The sequence below is a fragment of the Chironomus tepperi genome, unplaced genomic scaffold (assembly GCF_022539635.2).
Source record: "Chironomus tepperi strain 1889 unplaced genomic scaffold, CSIRO-AGI_Ctep_v1 contig_260, whole genome shotgun sequence".
Lineage (NCBI taxonomy): Eukaryota > Metazoa > Arthropoda > Insecta > Diptera > Chironomidae > Chironomus > Chironomus tepperi.
In genome coordinates, this window is record NW_027226382.1 from 1,097,127 (window position 1) to 1,121,424 (window position 24,298).

General features: G+C 32.9%; 1 protein-coding gene across 1 annotated transcript in view; it reads left to right on the plus strand.

Annotated features, from left to right (window-relative positions):
- LOC139091684 (dentin sialophosphoprotein-like) overlaps nucleotides 1-24,298 on the plus strand; it is a 95,983-nt gene that overhangs the window by 57,038 nt on the left and 14,647 nt on the right. Inside the window, 6 exon segments of the mRNA XM_070641834.1 lie at nucleotides 3,070-3,119; nucleotides 3,121-3,180; nucleotides 9,369-9,440; nucleotides 9,535-9,591; nucleotides 18,130-18,175; nucleotides 23,530-23,675. Coding sequence (XP_070497935.1) covers nucleotides 3,070-3,119; nucleotides 3,121-3,180; nucleotides 9,369-9,440; nucleotides 9,535-9,591; nucleotides 18,130-18,175; nucleotides 23,530-23,675 — 431 coding nt within the window.

Consider the following 24,298-nt stretch of genomic DNA (forward strand, 5'->3'; position numbering starts at 1 on the left):
GCACAAAAGAAGGAAAAACAATAAGCGTAATGAGTCTGTTGAGGAAAAACTCTCCGTTTTTCTGCTTTCTTTTATCCTCTGTTGTCTTTCACTTTTGATACTGATTAAATCACATAAAAAAAATCTCTACTTAAGCACTTTCTTTCGCACAACAAAAGGAATGAAAAACCCCGAAAAATAAATATTTCTTTCCTTTCTTTTCATTTTCCTTGTTAAGACGGTCGAGGATGATGAAGTTGAGGAAAAGTATAGAAAGATTAAATAGCTGATAGGAATTTGCTAAATAAGGAGAGTCGGAAATAATTTTTAAATTCAGACATTAGTTAAGATTTTAAAATAAAAAGCTCTTTGAACTTTCGGGTTACATCACAGGAACTTATTGTTCTAATAATTGTTTGAGCTTCTTTGATCTTTCTATTAACTTTTTGTGTTTATTTCATGGATGGACTAAGACTATGATGTAATTAAATTTTTGTAAATAATAAAGTCACAGTTAGTTAGCTTATTGATGATGTTGATTAAACGAGCTACAAGATATAAAAATTGCTTAAAATCCGACTCCAGGCTAGCTTGATGATTCAGTTTCACAAAACAGATTTGATTAAATCCGGCTACAAACAAGCTTATTGACTCAGTTCAAAGGCAGATTCTATTGAATCAGGCCTTAGACTAGAATAAAGTTGACCTGGGTCTGGATATTCCAGAGATCGAAGCCGCCGACGTTAGTGACTTCGATCTCTGGGATGTTCAGATATTTCTACTTTATATGCTTTCCAAGTCGGAAATATCAGAAACACTTATTAAGAGTTTGACGCCGGTGCTGGAATAGAGATCTTAAAAATGATCAATGGAAGTCGAGACATCGGATATCCTAGTCTAAAAGATTGCATCTCGAACTCCAAATCTTTGGGTCAATATTGAAAATCTCGTACTTACTATGTAATGTTCAGGACAACTAACTGAGCTACTTATCGTTCACTAAGGGGGTGGGGAATGCTCGCATTATGTAGCTATCCAACAGTCCTCTACGTGAAAATCGAAATAACCCAATCCTTGCTTACTTATTTTCTGTTTATAATAAAAGCAATATCAAATACTCTTATTGCACTTCCCAGAATACATTTATAAGAATAACGAATAAGACAACAAAAATTAATGAAATCATAGCTTCAAAAAGTGTAATAACAATCCTAAATTTTAGCAAATTAGTCTAAAAACGAGCATTAACTTTATGATTCTGATGCTGTTGGCTGATATTTCGCAAAGAATTTCACAGAATGAACTTTAATTACTTGCTAATTAAAAATAGAATCGTATATTTTTACGACTGAGTAAGACGTACTGAAATCTGATATCTTAATATAAAATACACAATCCTTTATCCTTCATAAAAAAAATCTTCAACCTTTCAAGATTAAAGAAACTCAAGCGAATCGCTTAAATTCTGCTGCTTCTACAAAACATTTTTCGTTCCTTCTTATTCGTTCGTGTACTTTTTGTGCTCTTTTCAATTTAATCTCAGCATTCAGATTTTGATATACATACGAACAAAAGAGGAAGGAGAGCAACAACAACAACAAAAAAATGGTTTGCTTGCGGCTGCCAAATTTTCTTGTCAAGCTATCGCAATGACTTTGTTTAGTAAATATTCACTGAAATTTATCAGCACAATCAGCAACTTTTATTTTCTTTTTTACTTACTTGATTCATTCTGTATGCGCTTCAATGTTTCTTTTTCCTTTCCCCACGGGGTCTCTGTTCTCTCTTATTCGTACTTCATTGCTAATCAAAATACTTCTCGTATTATATAGCATATATATATGCTTTTTTTTGGGTTTTCAAAAGATTTATTTACTCAAATAGAATCGTTAATGGAGCTTGTTTTATTCGTCTTCATCATCATATATGTATGTATATGTGTACAGCAGAAGGCAGTAAATAAATATGTGCATTGATTGTGATGAATTTCAACTTCTTTTTTTTCATCTCTCAATGATTTTTTTTCTTGCTTATAAGGGATCTGTGTGTGCGAAAATTGAGATGAATTTATTCGTTTTCGAGCGATTTTTTATTGTAACATTCTAGGGATGGGAAGTTGTTCATTTAGATTTGGAGGTTTTTGCAACTTCTGAACCATGCTTGTCTGTTAAGTAGGCTAAATCCATGCGTAAATGATCTTCTGTTTGCGATCAACCTGAATGGCACAAGCCTGTAAATCGTTCCAAAATCCGGTATCAGGCAGCCAAGAATCTAACTTGGTGCTGCATTTTGTTTAAATTCAGAGCTTAATTCTATCATGATGTTGAATTTAAACCGAAGTCTTGTCAGAGTCACGCTGCTAGATTTAAACCAGACCTGGTATCTAGTTAAAGTCACTCCGCTTTAGTGCCGGACATTTGATAAACTAAGCAATTTCTGCAATTAGGGCAAGTAAAATAATTAGCCGATTTGTCAATACTGGTAATGTGATGAGCATTGCCACACAGTCTTATCATATCTGAGATTCGAACTTACGTTCAAAACAAAAGAGGATGTTAAAGATTCCTAGTCACTTGACCATAAAAGCCTCACTCTTAAACTGACAAAGTTGGCAAATTTAGCTGCATATGGCTCAATATCCCCGATTCCACTCTAATCTAGCATCTTACAAACAATGTCATCTGCTTTACCAACCCTTAAAAATCCTCAAATAGACCAAAATAGCCATTACTGTAGAAGCATCAGAACCAATTCCGTTACTTAATCTTAAAGCGCCACATTCGCAAAAAAACCACCAAAATTCCTCTCCTTTCCTATGTCAAGACTGTTGAAAAGAATAAAAAAATTTATTCAAGGCAGGCAATGGAGCTACATTCTTGATTGTCTAAACAATATTCTTTATTCTCTTCCTTTCTTATTTCAATTTCAATCGTTTTGCTTCTCTTATTTTTTTTTATATTTTCCTTCCTTTTTTACTTCCTTCTTTTGTTGATCTACAATCTAATCTTTTTTTTTCGTTTTGGATTTCGGCTGATTGATTTATGAATTTACTGACTATATAAATTTTTTTGTTGTTTTTGTATTTTCTAGATGGTCGAGAGGCAAATAAGAAACGAACAACATTGGCAAGATTATTGAGAGGGATTAAAGACTGTTAATAGACGAGCAAATCAAAATGCATCGGCTGGTGCGCAAATTAAGGTAAGTTGACAAGTATATCATCACTTGTGTTTCCAACCATCATCCAGACATTTGCACTCAACCTCAAAAAAAAAAAACAGAATAATTTTTTATATTCATGAGTCATGTGAGGCATATAAAAAGAAAAGTAACAAAGAACATAAAAGTGTAAAAAGAGCCTCTTGAGACAGAATGTCTGCATAAAGTAGTCGCAAATAACATCACATATTCAAAAGTGCATTAAAATCGTTTGTATTATAGAGAGGATAGATGCACTGGAAAAAAAAGAAGAGGATTTACTGCAAACTCACTTACACCGATGACTGTAATGTAGACTTAATATGAAAGTGATTGCGACAGTATTATTTTGTGTACGGAGAATCTCTTTCTATATCGTTTCACATAAACATTAAACGTAAAGATATCTCTGTGTGTGTTATGGATGATAATAAAGGAAAAGAAGGTGGATGAATGACTTTATATTGTAGTGACTTAATGCCAAACATAAGGGTGGATTATGAATGAAACATGAAGTTGTCACCTTGACTCTAAGGCAAAGAAATAAGAAGTCATTTGTGGTTGAAGATGTTTTATTTTAAGAACTGGATGGGTGGACAAGATGAATGGACTTCCTGATGAAATTAAATTAAATAGTATTTTTAGAATGTAACAACAAAACTTTTTCGGACATAGAATTCATGAAATACGTGCGATTAAAGATAGTTCGGAATTGACATTTAGCTTTTAGGGGTTGGGAAGCTTACAACTGTTTGACATTCCATACAAACTAATTTTGTATGGATTACTCTTATGGCAGATTATTTTGGAGTTTTATGATGGACGTCAATTAAAAGAACCTCAAATAATTATTACTGTTGTGGGGTCTGAGCAGAATGGAACCGGAGTGTCGGGACATGTATACATAAAGAGACGAATCTGCCAGTGCAATAGTAAGGCCTCTGTGGTCGAGTGATTAGCCAATAGTCTCAGTTGTGGGTACGTGAGTTCAATTTCCACCAGAGACTCTCACTGTATAGAGCTGTCGATATGACAAGGAGCCGCACCATGCTGACGACATCACAGTCGATTATTGCTCTTTTCTTTTAAAGCAATCCACTTACTTACTTCCTTACTTTAGAATTTGTTCCATTAAATTCCATCATCTTATGATCTTTTTACCTTTAATATATTGGCACTCATCTTATACTCAATAAGCTTTCAAATTCATCATTTAACTTTTTCATCACATCATCATTTCAACTTACATTTTTAAGGAAGGAGACCTGTCGACACATAAAAATATTCATCTCCAATAATTTCTCCTTCGTCATTCATAAAAAAAAATTTGTTGCTCGTTCTTTCCATTCATTCTTTTTTTGAAAATAAGGCTTTTATTCACTCGGATGATGATTAAAAAACTTTTCATACAACGAAGTGAAAATTTTTTTGTACTTCTTTTTTGTGATGAAAATTTACCACCAACGTAATAAAAGTGTAAAAGAATATTGAGAAAATTTGAGGGTGAAAGTGAATGGAACGCAGTTCTTTAGTTGCTTGATGGACGAACACTTGTAAACAGGGTGTTGGAGTAAGACTCATGTAATGGTCTATCAATCGGTGTATCTAGAGTTTCTGGAAGCGGTTTTGTGAACCGCTTAGCCGCACTTTTTGACATAAAATGCGATTTTTCAGAAACTGTAGGTAGTAAGGAGGATACAGTCGAATAACCCTCAATTGCTCAAGGATAGGAGCATCTAACCGGAATTCGTTAAATATACGTTCGAGTCCCATTCAGATCCATTGTTCCAAATGATATTTTTTCATGAAATTCAAATATTTATAAGGATATTAGGCTTTTGTCTAGGAAAATCCCCTAGGGAATTGAATAATGTTATTTATTAAAGTAGATTGGGTTGGATATTAGCTCTCTTGACCTGTGTTACAACATTATTCAGTTGCATGACACTTGCATCCAGACAGGCCTTGCTTATTACTCAGTTACTTCGTCATTTAAAATTGTTTCGAACCTGTTTATTCCACAAACAAAGAATCATGATCAGAGAAACACATTAAAAGAGGATGCTGATTCTAAAAGAATCAATCAAATGCTTCCATATTGCAGCTATTTCAGCTCACGCTGAATTCATAGTCCTTTTGCATGAACTCCTTCTCCTACTTTGCATTGCACTGGGACATGCTTTGACAAAATATACAAAAAATTTGATTAACTTTCCCCTTTAAAGCTGTATTCTCCATGCTTTAACTGTTAAAATTTAAAGTTGTTAAATTTTTGATAGTATAACAGTATGAAGGTTATGTAACAGCCAGACATTTTACAACCAAGAACAATTCATATTAGATGAAAACCCATCAAAATATGACAAAAAATGAACGAGCAGAATAAAAAAAATTGTTGAAACCTTGAGCATGAATGAACAAAATATAATTTAAAATTCCATTAAAAAATGCTCACTGAAAGTGAAAAAAAAAAATCTGCACCTTTTGTGCCATGAGTACCAAAAATATATTAATAATGGAACAGCTAACGAGTGAAAGAGAATTGAGTAAGTGTGGATCATTGAATAAATGAATGAAATGAAAAAAAATCGGCTTTAACTGCCGCGCATCAAACCACCACCGCTTTTTTTTTGTAGCTTTATTCCTGCTGACTTTTAATTAATTTGATAACATCGGCAGAAAGCTAATGAAGAACAAGATTAAATTAAATTTCACTTTTCATGGTTGACGATGTTGATGGGAATGAGAATGGCGACAAAGTCGAAGACTAAAGGCTTCTCGCCGATTTTTCGTTCTAATTTCTTTTGTGCTTAAAAGAATGCTCCATGTACTTTAATTAAAGATTATATCAAGACATGAAAAAAGAAAGAATAAAAATGGCAAGATGACATGAAGGAAAAAAAAAGTGGTGGCATCCATTGAAGACAAAGATGTAGAAAGAGATAAAACTGAATGAGAATGATTTGATGCGGAAAGGAAAAAAGAAAATACAAAGAAAATAAACAGATACAGAAATCATCAAAACATTTCTTGCAGAACAAAAAAATTCCCTTTTGTTAGTTCGTTATTTTATTGAGGTATAAGGGAGAGTGAGTGAGAGAGAGAAAATGAATGAGTTAGTTAAGTGGGCCAGATAATTTGATAAGAATGAGGATTAAGTGATAAACTTGATGAAATATTTCTACTTCATTAAGATTACCGAAATAAAAAATAAGGATTCCTTGCTGATATACTTTTGGACATAGTTTAATCAAGAATTGTGAACAATTTAGGAATGATTTTTCTTAATCAGGAAATGAATTTTCTGCTGCTAAATTGAATATTTTTCTGTTTTATTTCCGGAAATGGAGAGATTTGGGAAATATAAAAATAGAAGATCAAGTAAGTGGAAAGTACTTTGAAGCAGTAGCTCATTTGCGATATGAGATGGCTTAGTGCTGTCATACCACAGCAACACCAGCTGGTCTACGCTGCTTAATAGCAATTGAAATTTGTTCTTACATTTGATTGACTCGTGACTTCCTCCCTAATAGTCCTGCTTACCATCCTAAAACTAATCCAGCACATGCTTAATTAATTTCATAAAATCATTTATTCTCTTCTTTAAAGGTCATTGATCTCATTTCCAAAAATCGATCACATCTATCAAAACACCTTAAGCTTTCTGAAATATTAATAACGTCTATCCAATATTGATCACTTAAGATTCTTCATTAGTCTTAGTCAATGAAATATAAATAATCTCGAACTGTCTCTTCTATTTTTATTTATGTCCATATAATGAAATTGAACATTACAGCATTTGCACAGACACTGTATTTCGAATTAAAGGTATCCTTGATATTTTGTTTTAGAAATAATGTAAGCAGAAGTTAAAGTAAAATGCGATCCCAAATGGCACAATCCCGAGCGGCACAATCTCGAACTGCACAATCCCGAACACACAATGAGTATGCTCATGTGTATGCTTGAAAAATTGAGGATGCTTAATCATATCGATTGACTTTACTCATTAGTATGCTAATTTATTTAGGCAAGTATGATTATTGATTGTTAGAGAATGCAATGAACTGCATTTGTTGCTTCAAAAATTGATCTAAATCAGCCGTCCTGTCAGAGCAACTTCGCGTTTAACCGTTCCTTAGCATACACGTTATGCTGTTCGGGAATAATCCATGTAATACAAAATTATTTTAGGACACAGACGAAGGCGTATTTGTATAAGGAAGAATCTATAATAATTCTTTAAGCAAGCATATACATAATTAACGAAATACTGAAGATGATGAATATCATTTTAGTCTAAAAATACAGCTCCTTAGAGTATAATTAATATTCGTTATAGCAATCATACTTGTTGACAATAATACTGAATAAAATTAATATCCTATCGTAATTAGAGCGATAATTTCATCTAAGCAAAATAATTAGCAACAAAACTCAAATCCCACAGTCGTTATAATTAAACCTAAAATATTGTTAGTCAAGATAATTCAAACAAAATTATTTTGCTTAAATATTATGAGAGAATCTTGGTTATGTTTGATTGATTTGCTTCTCAGCTTTAACTTAAAGCTGCAACCCGAGAGACACTGAGGGTGACGGCTCCTCGGCGCCACGGAGTCTATTTTATAAACACAAAATGGAAGCCGCAGTTAGCACATCCTTTAAAGTTTCATGACAGAGCCTACGTCACCTGTGTCGCTCGGGCTCATAGGCAGTAGGAATTCTTAGTCTACAATGTCTAGCTTGTAATAAAATTGAAGTAGTTCCTTTCGTGCAAATCATGCCGATAAACAACATTCAAGAGAAAAAGTTAACATTTATATCTAAAATGCCGGCAGTAGCCACACGCAGCCAGCAAATAATAATTTCGTGCTATATAAATTATACTTTATGACAAATTAAAATGAAAAAAGTTAAAAAGCTGTCTCATTTCAACATTTTTATCTTGTTTGTGCTCTTGTCGTCGCTTATACGGTCGGTAAACTTATCTTATTTCTTCTGTACCCCATCTCACTCACTCCACTGTCTTTTTATGCTTTTCAAAAATGAAAAATGACAAAAAAATTCTTGATATTATCTACAATGGCTCTCGTACTTTATTTTATTTTAAATTAGAAAACATTAAAAATGGCATAATTTTTAACTTTTCATTGTAATTCGTCATGCGGATAAACAAAAGACTTCATTTTCTTACATGACTGAAAAAAAGGAACACGAGTAGGAAACAGAATGTTTTTGATTAAGAATTTATGAAAAAAGAGCGGTTTTAAAGAGAACTTAGTCAGTCTGATGGCGGAAAGGAAATAAAAATTAAAAAAAAAAAAAAATGACGCGGATTTGATTTTGGCGATGGGACATAAGAGGCCGAAATGTTAGAGACCCTAAAGGACATGGTACAAAACGTTCAATTCCAAATGTACAAAAATACTTTATAATTCGTTAAAGGCAAGTTAATTTCTAGTTAATAACTAGCTGTAACGGTTCTTTGTCAATTCGGGTACACAATACAATTTTATCCATTCCTTAGGCTGTCATATTCTCCAAGACAGCTCTATGTATGGAAATGTAAGCAAAATAGACCTCACTTCCTGTCATGCTAAAAATGCTAGTTAATTAGATTCATATTTAAAATTAAAGTTATTTGCAAGTTATTTGCTCAGTAGACGGATGTTTCCGAGGACAGCTCATAGTCACAGCATTTAGCAATTAATTGAATTTGATTCTGTTAGTAAACAAACTTTAAACTTAATCAAAGTCTAATACAGAGATGGTAGGACTCCGGTCTACTAGAGTCCGGTCCATTTTGAGGTTTAGAGTCGAAACTCCCAAAGTCCTGCAAACTCAAGTCAAGAATACTTAAAATACGTTAAAATGTTTACTGCGCAATCAACAAAATCACCTGACTATAACGACTTTATAACTCATCCATTCAACTTCTTTTGTTTTATTTTTTCTAAACCTTGATTTATTTTTTATTTTTTTTTTTGCAAAAGAAATGCCGGTGGTTTAATGTACATGTATATTCATTCTGGTTATTATACAAAAAAAAAAAGATTTTTAAAACTTAAATTCACAGATGGTTGGACACAGATATTTGAATCTCTCTCGACAAGATGAAGATTTATGAAAAATTCATGAGTTTAATATTTCTTTTTTTTTATTCTTTTTCCTCTTTGTGCCAGCAGACACACGAAAGACTGAGGCATTTTCAAATGAATGGAGGACCACAACCGAGTTTTGAGGAGACGATACATCGAGTAAGATAATTTTTTTTTTATTTTATGAATTTCTAATGACAAATTTATCGATTTCCTTCCAACTCTTTTTATTTTATCGTTTCTCATCATGTAGCTTAAAGTACAAGAAGCATTAAGGAAAAAGGAAAAATTTCAACGAGAACATGAAGAGGTAAGTCAACATCATTATACATTCATAAATTGTTTACTTCAGATTAACTCAATATTTTTGTTTCTTTAAATTAATTTTTAATCCTCGGATTTAAATTTTGACAGCGAATGCTTGAATAAATTTTCGAGGAAGAAGAAGGGAAAGACGAAAATAAATTTTGGGTGACTTAATTAATCAAAAATGTGCTTCATAGAAATTTAATTATAAGTGAGGAAACTTTTGCTGTCTCTATGGGCTTCATTGGAAAGCCATTAAATTAGAAAATCATTTGAGGATTGAGTCATGACTAAATTAGTATTCTGAGTTGGGAATTGAAGCTTCAAATATTTAACCTTTAATTATTTAAATTTATTTCTGATTTCAAAAAAGCTTGAATTGTAAATTTAAATTAAGGTACTTCCTTGGTAGGGCTCAATTCATTTTACATTTACTATAATAGAATTCTTGGAACTTCTCAAAAGCTGAGATTTAAGTTTTCTGGGAAATTTTGTACAAAATCAGTAGCTTTGCTGATGGAGGTAAATCTCTCTAAATATGATGGGTTAAGTCCTCTGTAGTTTTGCATTTGGGCAGAAAGAAACAGAAAGACAGAAGAAAAATCTTCCCACATATATTCTAGGTTAATTTTGTACGGGATTCAAATCTGTCAATTCTTGCCTAAAGCAACATGGCGTAGGGCGGTAATCCAAAAATGTCAATTGAATTTCAAATTCAGAGAACAAGTTCACGCTTCATGATGTGCACAGCAATAGAGTTAAATGGAAAACCTTTTGTAGTAACCTTGACTTCAAATTGGAGCATAGTTCCAGTAAGTACTTACTTAATTGCTTCGGTGGTCGTACAGATCAATTGAGAACAATGAAATCCCTCAGATGGGCCTAAAGCTGGGTCTATTACTAGCAACCGTTTGCTAATTTCCAATCCTGTCTCTAAGTGAGCAAGGAGGTTCCAGTAAGCAATTAAAAAAATCATTTCAATTCTAAATGGTATATGAACTCTGTGTAGCTCAAAAAAGAAGCCATGTGTGATACAAGGGTGAAGTCAGGGATTTTTTGAAGGAGGATAGTGGACGGGAATTGCGCCCATGCTTGTGTCTCAGGGGATTGTATCTAGAATAACAATTTTTAATGATTTTATGTCAAAACATATTTTTCATTTGTAATCTAGTGACTGCGTTAAGTCAGTCATATCGAATCTATTGTTGACTCTCAATCAATCATATTAAAGATTAAAAATTCCCCTATTGCATTTGATGCAGGTCAGTCAATGGATATGACTATAAACCCTTTTTCTATTGATAATACCTCCGGAATAAACATAAGCATGTAGCATGCCTCAAAAGAAATCAAAATCATTCATCATCAAAGAGAATAAAGCAAAAGTTTCATTTTTCTGGATCAATCAGACAGTTTAACGCCTCTATAATGTAGAAGATATCAGAAACAAGTAGCAAATAAATCCCTTATTTATTGTTTGCATCACATTTACATCCTTATCATGATCATCAATACTCAATCCTCATCATCATTTCTACATCCACTTACTTTTCTTGGTAATTTTTTGTAGCTAGATTTATCCTTAGTTGTGGTTCAAACTGTTATTGGTCGTTCTGTCTGGAAGCTTTTGGAATAAGAAATAAAATCTCGGATTTTATGCAACATGCATGTATAGTTTACTATTCTTACTCAAAAATAAGAAGATAGCATCCCCATAAATGTACAATAATAAATGAATGAATGGAAATAAGGAGGAAGAAGGGGAAAAATCATTATAAATGAACCCCATCAAGTACAAACTGTAAAAGAAAGGGGGAGAAAGAATGTTCGGACCCTCTTTAATAACAGAAATTTGCTCATTGCAAAAATAAACCTTTTCTTTATTGCTGTGGGGATTTTCTCATAATTTGGTCAAGTCCTTTCTGATGTACATAGAACAACAACAATTTTTTTTCAAAAAATTTATATCGTATAGTAAGTATAATGAAATGATACAGGGCACATGCCTTTTTTTCTTTGCTTCCTTATCTCTCAATGTCGGTGAGTCAACAATGAGAAAAATGTCAAAACCATCATTTTTTCCTCTCATCTTTTTATGCTCACCCCATCCTTCCCATTCCTGTATAAATACGTTGGTAAAATAGAGATAACATTTTTGAAGTAGGTGAGTGGATGGAACGAATGTAAAATATAAAAAATAGAAATGAGACAGAGGAAAAAGTTTTTTCATGTTAAAAAATTGTTTGCCCCTTTAGGGGATGCTGCTCATACTTTGAAAGTAGTCATTATGAACACGACCATCATGATAATTTTCATTTAGTTCCTTTAAGGTTACTCTACAGTGAAATTTATAATTTTTTCTGGTGTCGTAAAAAGTCTCTTCCTTCCTTCTCATCTTCCGTTCATGACAAATGATTGAAGGTTAACTTTCCGGAGATTCTTGTGGTCTTGCTTATTTTTCCAAAGGTTGAATGGATTTTTTGGTATTTTAGATATTTTTTAGACGATAACATACTTTTAGGAAATAAGGAAGGGTTTTAAAGCAAGGGAAAATGCCGAGATTTTCTGGGAAAATTCTTCAAGTTCTTTGGATGTTAAAAATTCAGTCAAAGCCTTTGATTTCTTTACTACTCATAATATTTATGGATCTTTATATACAAATGCTTTTGCTTCAAAACACACTTTATGATGCAACCCCTTCAAATATAATGATTTTTACTGATCTAAGTCTTCTTTATCTTTACTGTGTTCCTTATAGTATCTACGTAAATTGGAATTTTCAGATGATTTCCATTAGATTATTTACAAATGATGTCCATTTAAATGGTTAGAGAACGTTCGAGAATTACTTACTTTACAAAATTACTTCGCTGACTGGGCGTATCCCCAACAAGCCCGAACACTGGCAGAGCATGCTTTAGGCTTATACTGCTATAAATAGTACGTTCTTTGCCTGTTAGGGATTAATTGATCTCCTATAGATGTCGTTTAAAACTAGTTCAATTGATGACTTCTGCTTTCTAATTTCTAATTAGATTTTCAATATGCAATATTGTCTCGATCGACTGCATTCTTCCATGACTTCTTTGGACTCACAAGTGATCTTTTGACATCTAAAAAATCAGACTTAAAGACCTTACTTAAAGGAGTTTCAACAAGTCTTCTGATAACATGTAATGACCACCAAAGCCTGTCCACTTTAAAACTTTTTACAATGTCAGTCTCTCTAAGAGCTCTTATATCTATCTCGGAATTTACGTAACGTCTAGGGAGGAGGATGTACCTCCCCTACTATAAACACTAGACAACATCCGTAAATGAACCAATTCCTTAAAAATTTGATTTTAATTTTCATTTTAGAACAGAGCTCTATCAGTTTTCCCATATAACAAGGATTAAACAATTTTAGACTCTTTTTTGAATTATTTCAAGTCATCAGAAATGAACATGATGATGAAAATCCCCAAAGCTTCAATAAAGCAAGACCACTAATAATTTTAATCTTCTTTCTGTGGCACAAACATTTGTTTAATTTTGTGGCTACAACGATTCATTTGATACATTTTTTCTTCCATTTCTAAACCTAAGCTCTTCTCTCCCTTATTTAACAAAAGAGAAAATGGAATCTATAGACAGCATCGGAATAAAATTAATTATATTTCAGTCATGACTTGAAATTCCAATCACGTTTGACTGATTCATCCTTTATTACTTGTCCAATCATTTCATTTTCTCGTACATTTTTTTTCTTCTGCTTTTATGAGCATATATACACAATATACTGATACACATGATGTGTAGGTTCGATGTAGCTCATCCAAATGGTTTTTTCCTTCCGTGCGATGATGAGATACAATTTTCTCGTTTTGTTAGTCTTTTCCTGTGAGGTATTATGAGGTTTAGCATTCAGTTTTACTGTTTAAAATGTTAAGCTTGTGTAGTAAGGTATAGAAGAGTATGGAATAACTTTAGTTATATCTGGTCAGTTAGTTTAAGCTTCTCCTTAGACGAATAGCCGTTTAGGACCTTAAGAGAAACTTCTCGGAAGATACGAAGCTCAAATTTGGTTCCTGAATTGTTCAGGAACATAAGCACTCTAACAAGACGATATGGATTTAGCATATCTACACATGATACGCTACTTAATTACTTTTCTGGTCGTTCAGATCAATTGTTATCCATAACTTCCTTTAAATGTCTCCTAGAGCTTGCTCTATCGCTGGCTTCATCTTCCAATTACCAATACCAGGCATTACGCCATTACGTCAATATTAATTCTTCAAAAAAATGCGTCGATATCCATCAATATTGACCTACTGATGCTTTTTCAACAAGTTTTAAGCAAACTTCCATTCTGATTTCACTTTCTCATGCTGTATTCGTATTGTCGATATTGAACTCATAGTATGTATATTTACAGCTATCAATAGCATTTACAAACAAAATCGACATCCATGAAAATGATAAAACGATAATCGATGAGATGGAGAAGAATAGCAAGCCAAAAAGGAAACGGAAAAGCGAGAGATGCTTATTCATATTATTTGTATTACTTTGCGTCTTATCATTTATCCATTCATTCCTTGTGGCAGTACTGCCTTTAAATTTCAACTTAGCTAACGATACGCTTCACGACTGATACATAGAGTAGCGAGTTGAATAATAATAAATGACAATTTCATGATAATGGCTTGACATTATATTATAAAATTGAGAAAGCAGAACAAAAAAAAGTTAAATAAATTTTCTGTGATTTTCCTTTTTTTCGTGCACTTCAACTGGCTGATTGGATGAATAGAGAGTCAGAGATAGACTTTATTGATTTGTCTACTGAGGATGTGACTTTGACTTTTATCATCCGTTTTAAATATTTGAGATTATGAACATTTTTACGGAATCATTGGACTCATTTATTTGACTTTTCTTCTTTGTTTCTTTATATTGAGATTCGTATGACAATTTGGTCTTGCTTGATAAGGAAAATGAGAAAATTTATGGAAAATGAATGTATCCGGAAGGCAGGAAAAAATGTCATAGATAAATTCGGAAGCTTTCTAATTCATATTTCAACATTCTAATGGCTATCTTATTGAATCCATGACTGTGGACGCCCCGAGTGACACGAACCTGATCGGCACATATTGAAATGTTGCCACCACGGCGACGAGTCGGTCGTATACTTAAAGCCAAATGGCTGCCACTTGACAAATCCGGTTGTTTTCTCCAAGTGGCAGCCACTTGGCTTTAAGTATACGACCGACTCGTCGCCAGGTGGCAACATTTTAATTTGTGCCGATCGAATTGAGAAGGCTACGTCATGGAACTTTTAAGTGGACTCTAATGCTTCATGTGAAGCTCAAATGATGTCCATATAAATACCAAGTTGAAGTGGCCCCAATTTAGTGTTAACATTAGAGCTTTAGCAAGCTTTAAAAAGGTCGTTGGCAGCCTGTATGCCACGATACACTAGTGTGAAGCTAAAGAAATTTGGAATTACCATGAACCGTATGCCATGTGGGGTCTCCATCGAGGTATATTACCAAGATATGCCGCGAAAAATTCAAGTTGGCCATCTTACTTACTTCTCTGGTCGAAAAGATCAAATATGATCCATAACCTGCCTAAGACTTCCTTTAGGAGTCGTCCCAAGCTGGGTCTATCGTTGGTTTCCACTTGCATATTCCAATACCAAGCTCAATACTGTCTTTATCGACAGCTTCCTTCCAAGAGTTCTTTGGACGTCCACGAGCTATTTTACCGTCCAGTAAGTCAAGTTTGAAGACCTTAAGGTTGCCCTCCACTGCCTTAAAAACTCTTTCTTCATTTGTGTCACTCGGCCTCAAATCACTTTAAGCTTTTAAAAAACCTCCATTCCTGAAATTTAACAATAAATTCCATTGCATAACCTAAAATAGTTGATTTTTCCATACTTGACATTCAAGCTCACATCCAAGAGATTTGCTCTACTGTCAAGTTCGTCGTTTGAATTTTAAAATTCTGCGCTTTCATTCTATTTTTATTGTTTGTTGGTTTAACACCTCCGTGATTTCTATTCTCTCGACGTGCTTTACTTCTCGCTGTTTTGCATGTTATTTCTGGGTAAAATTGCTGTGGGATATCAAGAGTGAAACTTTTATTTTTTTATCACAATTTTTCACATAAAATTTCAATTTTTATTTTATATGAAATGTTAAACAAGCAAAAGTTAATTTTATAGCAACAGATACGGATCAATAAAAATTAATTAAATCGTTCATTTATGCCTTCACAATGTGCTAAGGTCAAAATGTCAAAACCGTCAATCATTCATCATAATTACTTATTCATTATCAATTGACTTACTAAATGAGCTTCATCGTACAACCTACATATTAGTTGTAAACGATATAAATTGAGCTTTAATATATCCAATGCCAACTTTCATATTGTGCTTCTGGGTCTAATACCTTAATTATAATTTTATTGGTCATTTACAGCACATATTGCAGTTAGATCCTTTTAGACGCACACATCATAATCAAAAGCTATTAGTTCAAGAAGAGGAACAATATAAGCTATTAGGAACAAACATGACAAACATCAAGGCTTAATAATTGTAATTAACGCTCCTTTTGTGCGTACGAAAATTAATTTGGTCGTTAAACTACAACTTATATGTTGTGTTACCGAGTAGCACAGTATGTTCACAAGGTTACCGGGCGGTACTAACGCGAAGTTGCCCTGACAGCACCGCGGAGTCGGATTTTGATCTATTTTTAACGTCAGAAAATGGGGATTGTACTACTCGGGTCGGATTTATGTCTCTCACATGCTTTAACTCCAATTCTAAGCTAAATATGCCATTGTCATCCAGTTCTCAAAATTAAATTCTTTCATCCCTTTTTCAGTATGTGCTGCATAATTTAATTCAAAAACTTTTTCATCAAAGAATTTCCTTTTTTGAAAATAAATTTTTGAAAGAAGTTCCCTTTTTTGCTACAAAGAATTTCTCTATTTACTGTCTAAGAATGTGTGTGTAAAATATCAAAAAAAGTGCGTCCCGTGTATAGAACATTAAGCAAAACGTGATGTCACGTAATTTTGCCTTCTTTTCAACTATAATAAAAATGATGAAAACTTCTCATTTTCATTTTTCTTCTTTCCACAGTTTCCTTCTTTTACTTCCTTCAGTGAATTAGAGAATATAAAAATATGTGGATATAAAACAATATAGAGAGAGGAAGTGAGCAGAATTATGGAGTAATGAAGTCATAAATGAAATAGAAAGACGCATTTTTAATGTAATGACATTTTTGATGTTGCTTATTCATGGGTCACAATCAGTGTTCCTTTACAAATGAAATATGAGAAATTTGTAGTCTAATGTGACATAAGGTCTATGTAGAGCTGGAAGTCGACTCGGATTTGTATAAGAAAATTGACTCAAGTCGACTCGACTCCATTAAAATTCATCTTATGAATCATTTGATTTCCATTATGCACAACTTAGTACTAAGCATGATTAGACAAAGTCAGAAATATCAAAGTATGGCCTGTACCTGGGCATTGCCTAGCTAGATACTAGTTTTGTTTAGGCACAAATTATATATAAATGCTCTTGGCAACCTAGATCTATTCCAAAATTCAATCATTTTAATATACTTTTTAATAAGATTAGGGGATGAACAGCTAAAGGAAAGGGAGTTGCTAATTTTGTTACGGACTACAGATTTTGGTTCTGATTTTGTTGCAATATGTTACAGTCAGAGTGGAGTGAAAAAATGCTATTTTAGCGTTACGTAGCTTCTGAGCGTTTCATAAGTCAATGGGCAAGTTCTATTACTAAATTCTCCTAGAGTTCATACTATAAGCTGTGCATTCACAAACACAACGCCTAAGTACAATTTCTCAGAACTTATAATCTTTCTAAAGGCACTGTCTGACATCAATTTTAGACTTTGGTCATAAATTGGTAAAACAACTTTATGGCCTCAATAAACGTAAAGATGGAAAACCCTGTATTCTTCAACTTTTTATGAATTCTAAAAATTTCCCAAGCACACCCAAACAGCACAAAATCTGCTCAAACTCAAAAATTCCCCTAAATTTCTTTAAAAATTCCATTAACCAGAAAGAAACAAAAAGGAACAAAAAACTTTTTTTATGATTGCCTAAATTACAGAATTATCCTCAATATAAATCAATATATGCGTCAAAATAAGGAAGAAATTTTTTTCTCCTCAATCTTACCATTTGCTGCTGCTCTATGGTTTAATATACCAAGATATGTTGTTGATGATGATGATGAGGATCAATAATTGACATACGTACATTATGTGTGTGTGATGAAAAATTGAATTTATTACAATTTGAGTTGAATAAAGTAGAAATATGTCACCCAAAAACTAATAAAATTATTATTATTAAGTCTTTCCCTTCTAGAATTTTTATGTTCCTTTATTGATTGCCACATTGTCACATTTTTATATTCCAGTCAACTTGTTTTCTTTACCCTCTTATTTTTATCATCTTTTTTTTTTTCATTTCTTTCCTTCAATCTTAGATATTACGAGATATTCGCCAAGGATTAATGCAACAGGGACGTAAAGGTATGTATTGATATGATTTATTAACATGTGTCATAAACTTGTAATTGAATTGAGGACATTGAATAAATGTGAATGAAAAAGAGAAGTTGAATGTTAGATTTAAGTTAGTTATGGTTCATCTTAAAGGTAAATGGAAGAAATTCGTTACATTAGGTTACAATATTTGTCATGATTATGGTGCAGAAAATATGGAACGAATTGCACAGGACTTTTTATTGCTGTTTTGATTTCCCTTTTTATATTTTAAAAGACTTTTTTTTATTGTTAACTCAAACAGTCCAGACGGAAACTCGTTTGTTTTATTTGGGGGGTTGTTCATAAATGACGTCAGTAAAAATGGATTTGTATGAAATTTTATTGTTGATAAAAATCGTAGAATAATTTTTTGATGAATTAATGCACAGTTAGTCCTCTTTTCATATTTTCACACCTTTCTTAATATGACCCGCAGGGGTGAAGCAAGATTTGAGGCCACGTTGAGAAAGAAATTTGGATTTTTGCCTTGAAAACCCCTAGGTACATGATTTGGCATGTTTAGACATTTGACAAACCCTAAAACCCTCTTTCCACTGAATACACCCCTACTAAGTCGTCAAAGGAGCCGTTCACTTATTACTCATAGTCTCAAGTGCAACATTATCCCAAATTCACCCCCAAGAACTTAACTTTTTACTTCGCTGGCCGAACACAGCAATTGTTATCCATGACTTTTTTTAGTTTGCGCCTGAAGCTGGCCCATTCTGGCTGTTGCCCCCACATACACATCACGTAATAAGTAATTGGCCCCATTTCCAAATTCAAAATACCATCCCAACGTAAAAAATTGAAAAAAAGCATCAAAACAACAAAACATCAACAATAAAGTCAAATTTATCTAAAGTCAAAGCAACTTCCTAATATCTTCAAATTCACGCCTAAATGGGTCGGCATTTGGAATCGTAAAAAAAGTTAAAAAAACACTGCTTAATAGCATCACGTGAAGCAATATTGATATAAAAGATTCTTTTTGTTCTCTTGTGCCATTCATTGCCTTTTGCGGAACAAATAAGCTTATTAGATAAATAAAAAGGAATAAATGAGAAGAGTTTTGATGTTGGTGTCCTGGTGGGAATTTAATATTATCATGAAGGGTGATTCATGTGACGTAATAACAGTGATGGATGGAATGACAGATGAGGAGTTGGTGATAAAAATTTGGCAAATTATTATTGCAAGCTTAAGACATAACACTTAATAATATTCTTCTGACATTACATGTTCATGTGCTTTATTGCAGCACGGATTTAAAACTCCAAATTAATTCACATTGTAATCTATCAAGGATGCAGACTCACGATGACAAAAGCAATTTATATCTCAAAACTCCCGAACATTTCTAATAAATGTCTTAAAAATTCCCACTGGATATTTCATTTATTATACTTCATCCACCACGACTGCTTCGTCTGGTATGCCAAATAGATAGAATAATGTGAATCACGTTTGATTACTATTAATTTTCATTCTTATATGCTTTTTTTGCAATGAAACGTATAAAAGGAAAGAAAAATTGGAATGGAAGGGATCCTTCCACTTTTGCTTTCTTATTTGATATGTCTGCATCATAAAAGAATATCAAGAAGAAGAAAAAGAAAGGCAAGCGAGTGAGAGATGGAAATGAAATCCAATTTACAGAGCAAAATGCTCGACTGAGCAAATTTTCGGTTTTGATGTTTTTGTTTCCCTCCCTCCCCGGATTGTATTTTTTTCTCCTGTACGCTTTATCTCCTTTCACCCCTAAGCATCGCGCATTTGTCGATTTCTACGTTCTGCAACATTTTTTCTTCTTCTCATACCCAAAATTTGAAGGAATTTTTCTGAAGAATTTTTTCATCTCTTTTTCATCTTCACTTGATGTCAAAATGAATTTTATTCATCCATACATAATATGAGTATACACACATGCAGCACATAGGAAAATTTTCTTCGCGTCATATAGGCAAAAAAAGTTGTTGAATCACAAAATCATTTAAAAAGGGAAAGAGGAAGCACGAATGGAATTTTATAAATGTTAATCTAGCAATATGTGAGCACCGCGCATTATTCGTGCTTAACTCGTTTTTTTTGTGAAAAGTTAAAAGTTAAAAAAATACCTTGTTCGAGGAATTTAGAGGAAATTATGTTAGAATCAGTAAGGAATATTCAGGCAGTCAAAAAAGCGCACTTGGCTGAATAGAACAAGTTGGCAAATTGATTCAAAATCAGGCATTTGTGTGGCACGATTCCAGTGTGATTCTGACATGATGCCGGGTTTAAAATGGATCCAACACAAGACTTTCATGGCTTTTCTTTAGGCCAAGATCACAGCGGTCAGATGCCGGATTTGGAATCTATTTTAAACTTGTTCTATTCATGTAAGTTGAGTTTTGACTCATTGACCTAAAATTTTGAGTGGTCAAGTTAACCTTAGCACAATTTATGACAAAGTATTGGCATCACGGATGTTTGGTGCCGGATTTTGGATCGATTATCCGCCTTATAATTCTCGGATTAGTTGTCCTTTAACTCATTGGAATAAATGCCTGTATTGTCAAGTATCCCTAAGTTCAATATTTATGACAAGCTATTAAATTCAAAATATTGAGCGTCAATATCAATACAATACAAATTTCAAAAGAATCCATTTGCCCATCCAGACAAATTAATGTATTCATTTCATTCAATGACAACATCACATTAATTCCTTTCTCTGCATGTAAAAAATTATCTAGGATTAATGGAATTTAACGAAATTACTTTACATTCCTGTCTCATATTCAGAGCTCCCATGAGACTTATTTTTTCATGACAAAATAAAATGAGCTCAAGTCACATTTTCATTTTTACATATATTTTAATTAAGCACAAATTTTTTTGTTCCTTCCAATCATTCCTGCTTGCTTAATACCGCTTGATGCCTCCATTCTTTTATAATAAAAGGATATTGTCATTTAAAAAACGTAAATTTCGACGCTCTCCCTTTCAATTCTGTTTGATGCTACACGAATAAAAAAATTGTTCATTTTTTTCCCTCGACAGCAATTCAAATTGAATTTTGGTAATGGAAATGAAAATGGAAAATAAAAGTTCTGACTGAATTGTTAATTAATTCCTTTCGAAACCACATTTTTATGCGCCTCTGCCATTTCGATGGTTCATAAAGAACATGAAAATGTTGATACATGAAAATTGACAAAGGAATTCACACTTGAAGTTGAAGTCAATTAAAGGCTGGAGGAATAAGTTGAAATTGAAACTGTTTGTGGTGAAAATGAATTTTTGACATAAAGCTTGTCATTTGTAGGAATTAATCCTCTATTGAATAACAATTTAAAGATATAAAGAAGACAATTGATACGAAATTGAAAGCAGTTAATCAAAATTTCATAGAGAGGTCAAATCGAGGAGTTTCAAAGGAGTTCAAACATAATCTGTATCAATACTGAGTTGTGGTTGAAAGTTCAATCATTCAAATTTATAGCCAATAAAAATGCATTATTTTTTTTTCAAATAATTCACAAAAGTATGTTTGAATGATTCCATTCAGAAGCGTAGTCGGAAGTTATTTGAGGGGGTGGAGGGTTAGGGTTTGAAATTTTATCTATGAATCGCATGAGTTTGGGAGATTTTGGAATTTATTTTTTAGATAGATTTATTTACCATAAAGGTATTTGATTAACAATAAATTCATATATCACAATTAATTTACGAATAATCTTAGCAAATTTTCCAAAAGAAAGGGTTTTGACCTACTAAATACGCCCCTTGATTCCATTAAGAACTTAATATTTGTATAATAATTTTAAAAATCCAATCATCATTCATGAGTACAAAAACTCTAACAATTTCAAATACCAATTTTTATATTTTAAAGTTTAAAGCAAATAGTTTCATTCCAATTTGTAATTTATTTCTATAAAAAGTACTGCTTATGCGTATTCAGAGCTTTATTTGCTAAAGCATTAAAAATGAAATAAAATATGATAAATAAAAAAAAAAAAGAATTGTTAAGTATGAATATAAAAAAGCTATCAACTGAAAAATTTGTGACTATAAAAAAGCTAAATAAAATCAGCGAAAGAATGCATCATAAACTGTTATGGTTAATTTATTACAGAAAATAATTTTTTTGACTTTATTTCGTTTACCCGGGCGGTGAAATATTGGATTCGATCAAGAGACGCAGTTCTGCATTAACTGCGTTTTAGATGCGTTTCAAGGTCACCGGTCTGTCACGATTTCCGAAAAGCACTTTGAGTTTACTAGGGCACTGTATTAAAGGGAAGGCGCGTTTGCAGCTGATTTAGATTCATTTTTAAGACAAAAAATGCAATCCATCGCATAAGGTCTTATTTACTTACTTCCTTGGCTGGGGCACACGAGGGCCTATTGCCGCGCGTAGGGAATGCATAAAGACAAATCTATCCTTTGAAATCTTCTGTCTAAACGGGATATTATTGACTCTACTTTCGTCCTTCAACACATCCATGAATTCTTCGGTCTTCCTCGCGACCTCTGGCCATCCACAAAGTCTGTAGTTGTTACTTTATGAACTGGGACATCGCATTGTGCCACTCGAGTTTATTAACTAAATCCCCTTCAGCACTGAGCATCATAAGTGAACGACACGTAACCTTACCACGTGTTTTTCTTCAATTTTCAACCACAAAAAAGTAATTTTTGAACCCCAAAACATTCACATGAAATATTCCAAAAAATACAATTTAGCTTTGAATGAAAATGAAAAAATTTCTATTGAAACATTTTTTCGCATTAAAATTTCATTCTCAAGCATAAAGAAACAAAAGAAAGAATCTTTAGAGAGAGAGTAGAATTTGGAAAATTTCTCCCAAAGCCAACATTCACATGTAGAAGTTGGAAAAAATGAAAAATCAACATTACGTCGTGTAACATGAAAGAAAAGGATGGAACTTAAAATTTAAAGCGTGCTATGATATGTATAATGAAAAAAAGTCCTTTGATGGTGCTAAAAAAGCGCTGTTATTAAGTAAAACAAGTCATCCTTTTATGCTTCAAGTGTATTATGTTATGCTGTACAGTTTTGTGAATTGCCAGCGGAATGAAAAACTCATAAATTGTTATGGCATATTTCACTTCTTTTCCATTCTTTTATTCTTTTTCCATTCATGTTCACATAACTTTTTTTTATACATGTGTACATACACATGACTATGACTGTGTGTTCATGAAAGGACATAAAAGCTGACTCTCTTTTTTTTTCACTCAAATCCTTCACATTGTAATATTTTTAATTCACTTTACTAACATTATTATTTTCACTCATCTCTCCCTCATGCCTGCCTGCCTGCCTGTAGATGATACGTACATGTATGACGATACAATAGCCACCAGCAACTATCGAAACATTCACCATCATCAGCACTGGTACGATGAGCCGCCATATGAAAGTGATCCGGATGATTTTTTAATGGCAGGCATTGGACCAGCCGCCACCATTCAGGTATGTTTTATTATGAAAAATAAAAATAAAAATTACAATTACTTTACACCATGCAATCATTCATTGAATTGCTTCTGTTGCTGTCAATGTTTCATAATGGATACCATCATTAAAAATAATTAAGACCGGGTACAATCACTTTATTCATAGTGTACATTTACACATGCCGAATGAGAGTACTTTACATCTTGTTGCTCGTTTATTTACAAATTGCAATGGCACATGTTTATGAATTATATACTGTAGATTATGGTAAAGTTGAATTTTAAGCTATCGTGGTACGTGATTGAATTTATTTAATGATTCTTGGTACTGCATCAAGTGTTTGGTATGCTTACTTTTGGTACCATTAATGATGCAGATTTGCTACAGGTGTGGTTCCCAACATCCACATCATTAGAGTTAGATATTTGCTTCCTGGAACCATGTTCAGACTTGGCATTCGTTCGTTACTATCCTACAACATGTTGCTACATCATTAGACTTAGATACTTTAATAACTAAATCCTGTACATTCATTAAAATTGTCAACAGACCATTTGGATGTAATTTTAATCAACAAAGCAAATTAAAACCATTAATTTCTGGTCATTTTGGGGAATCACAACATGAAATTTTGCTAC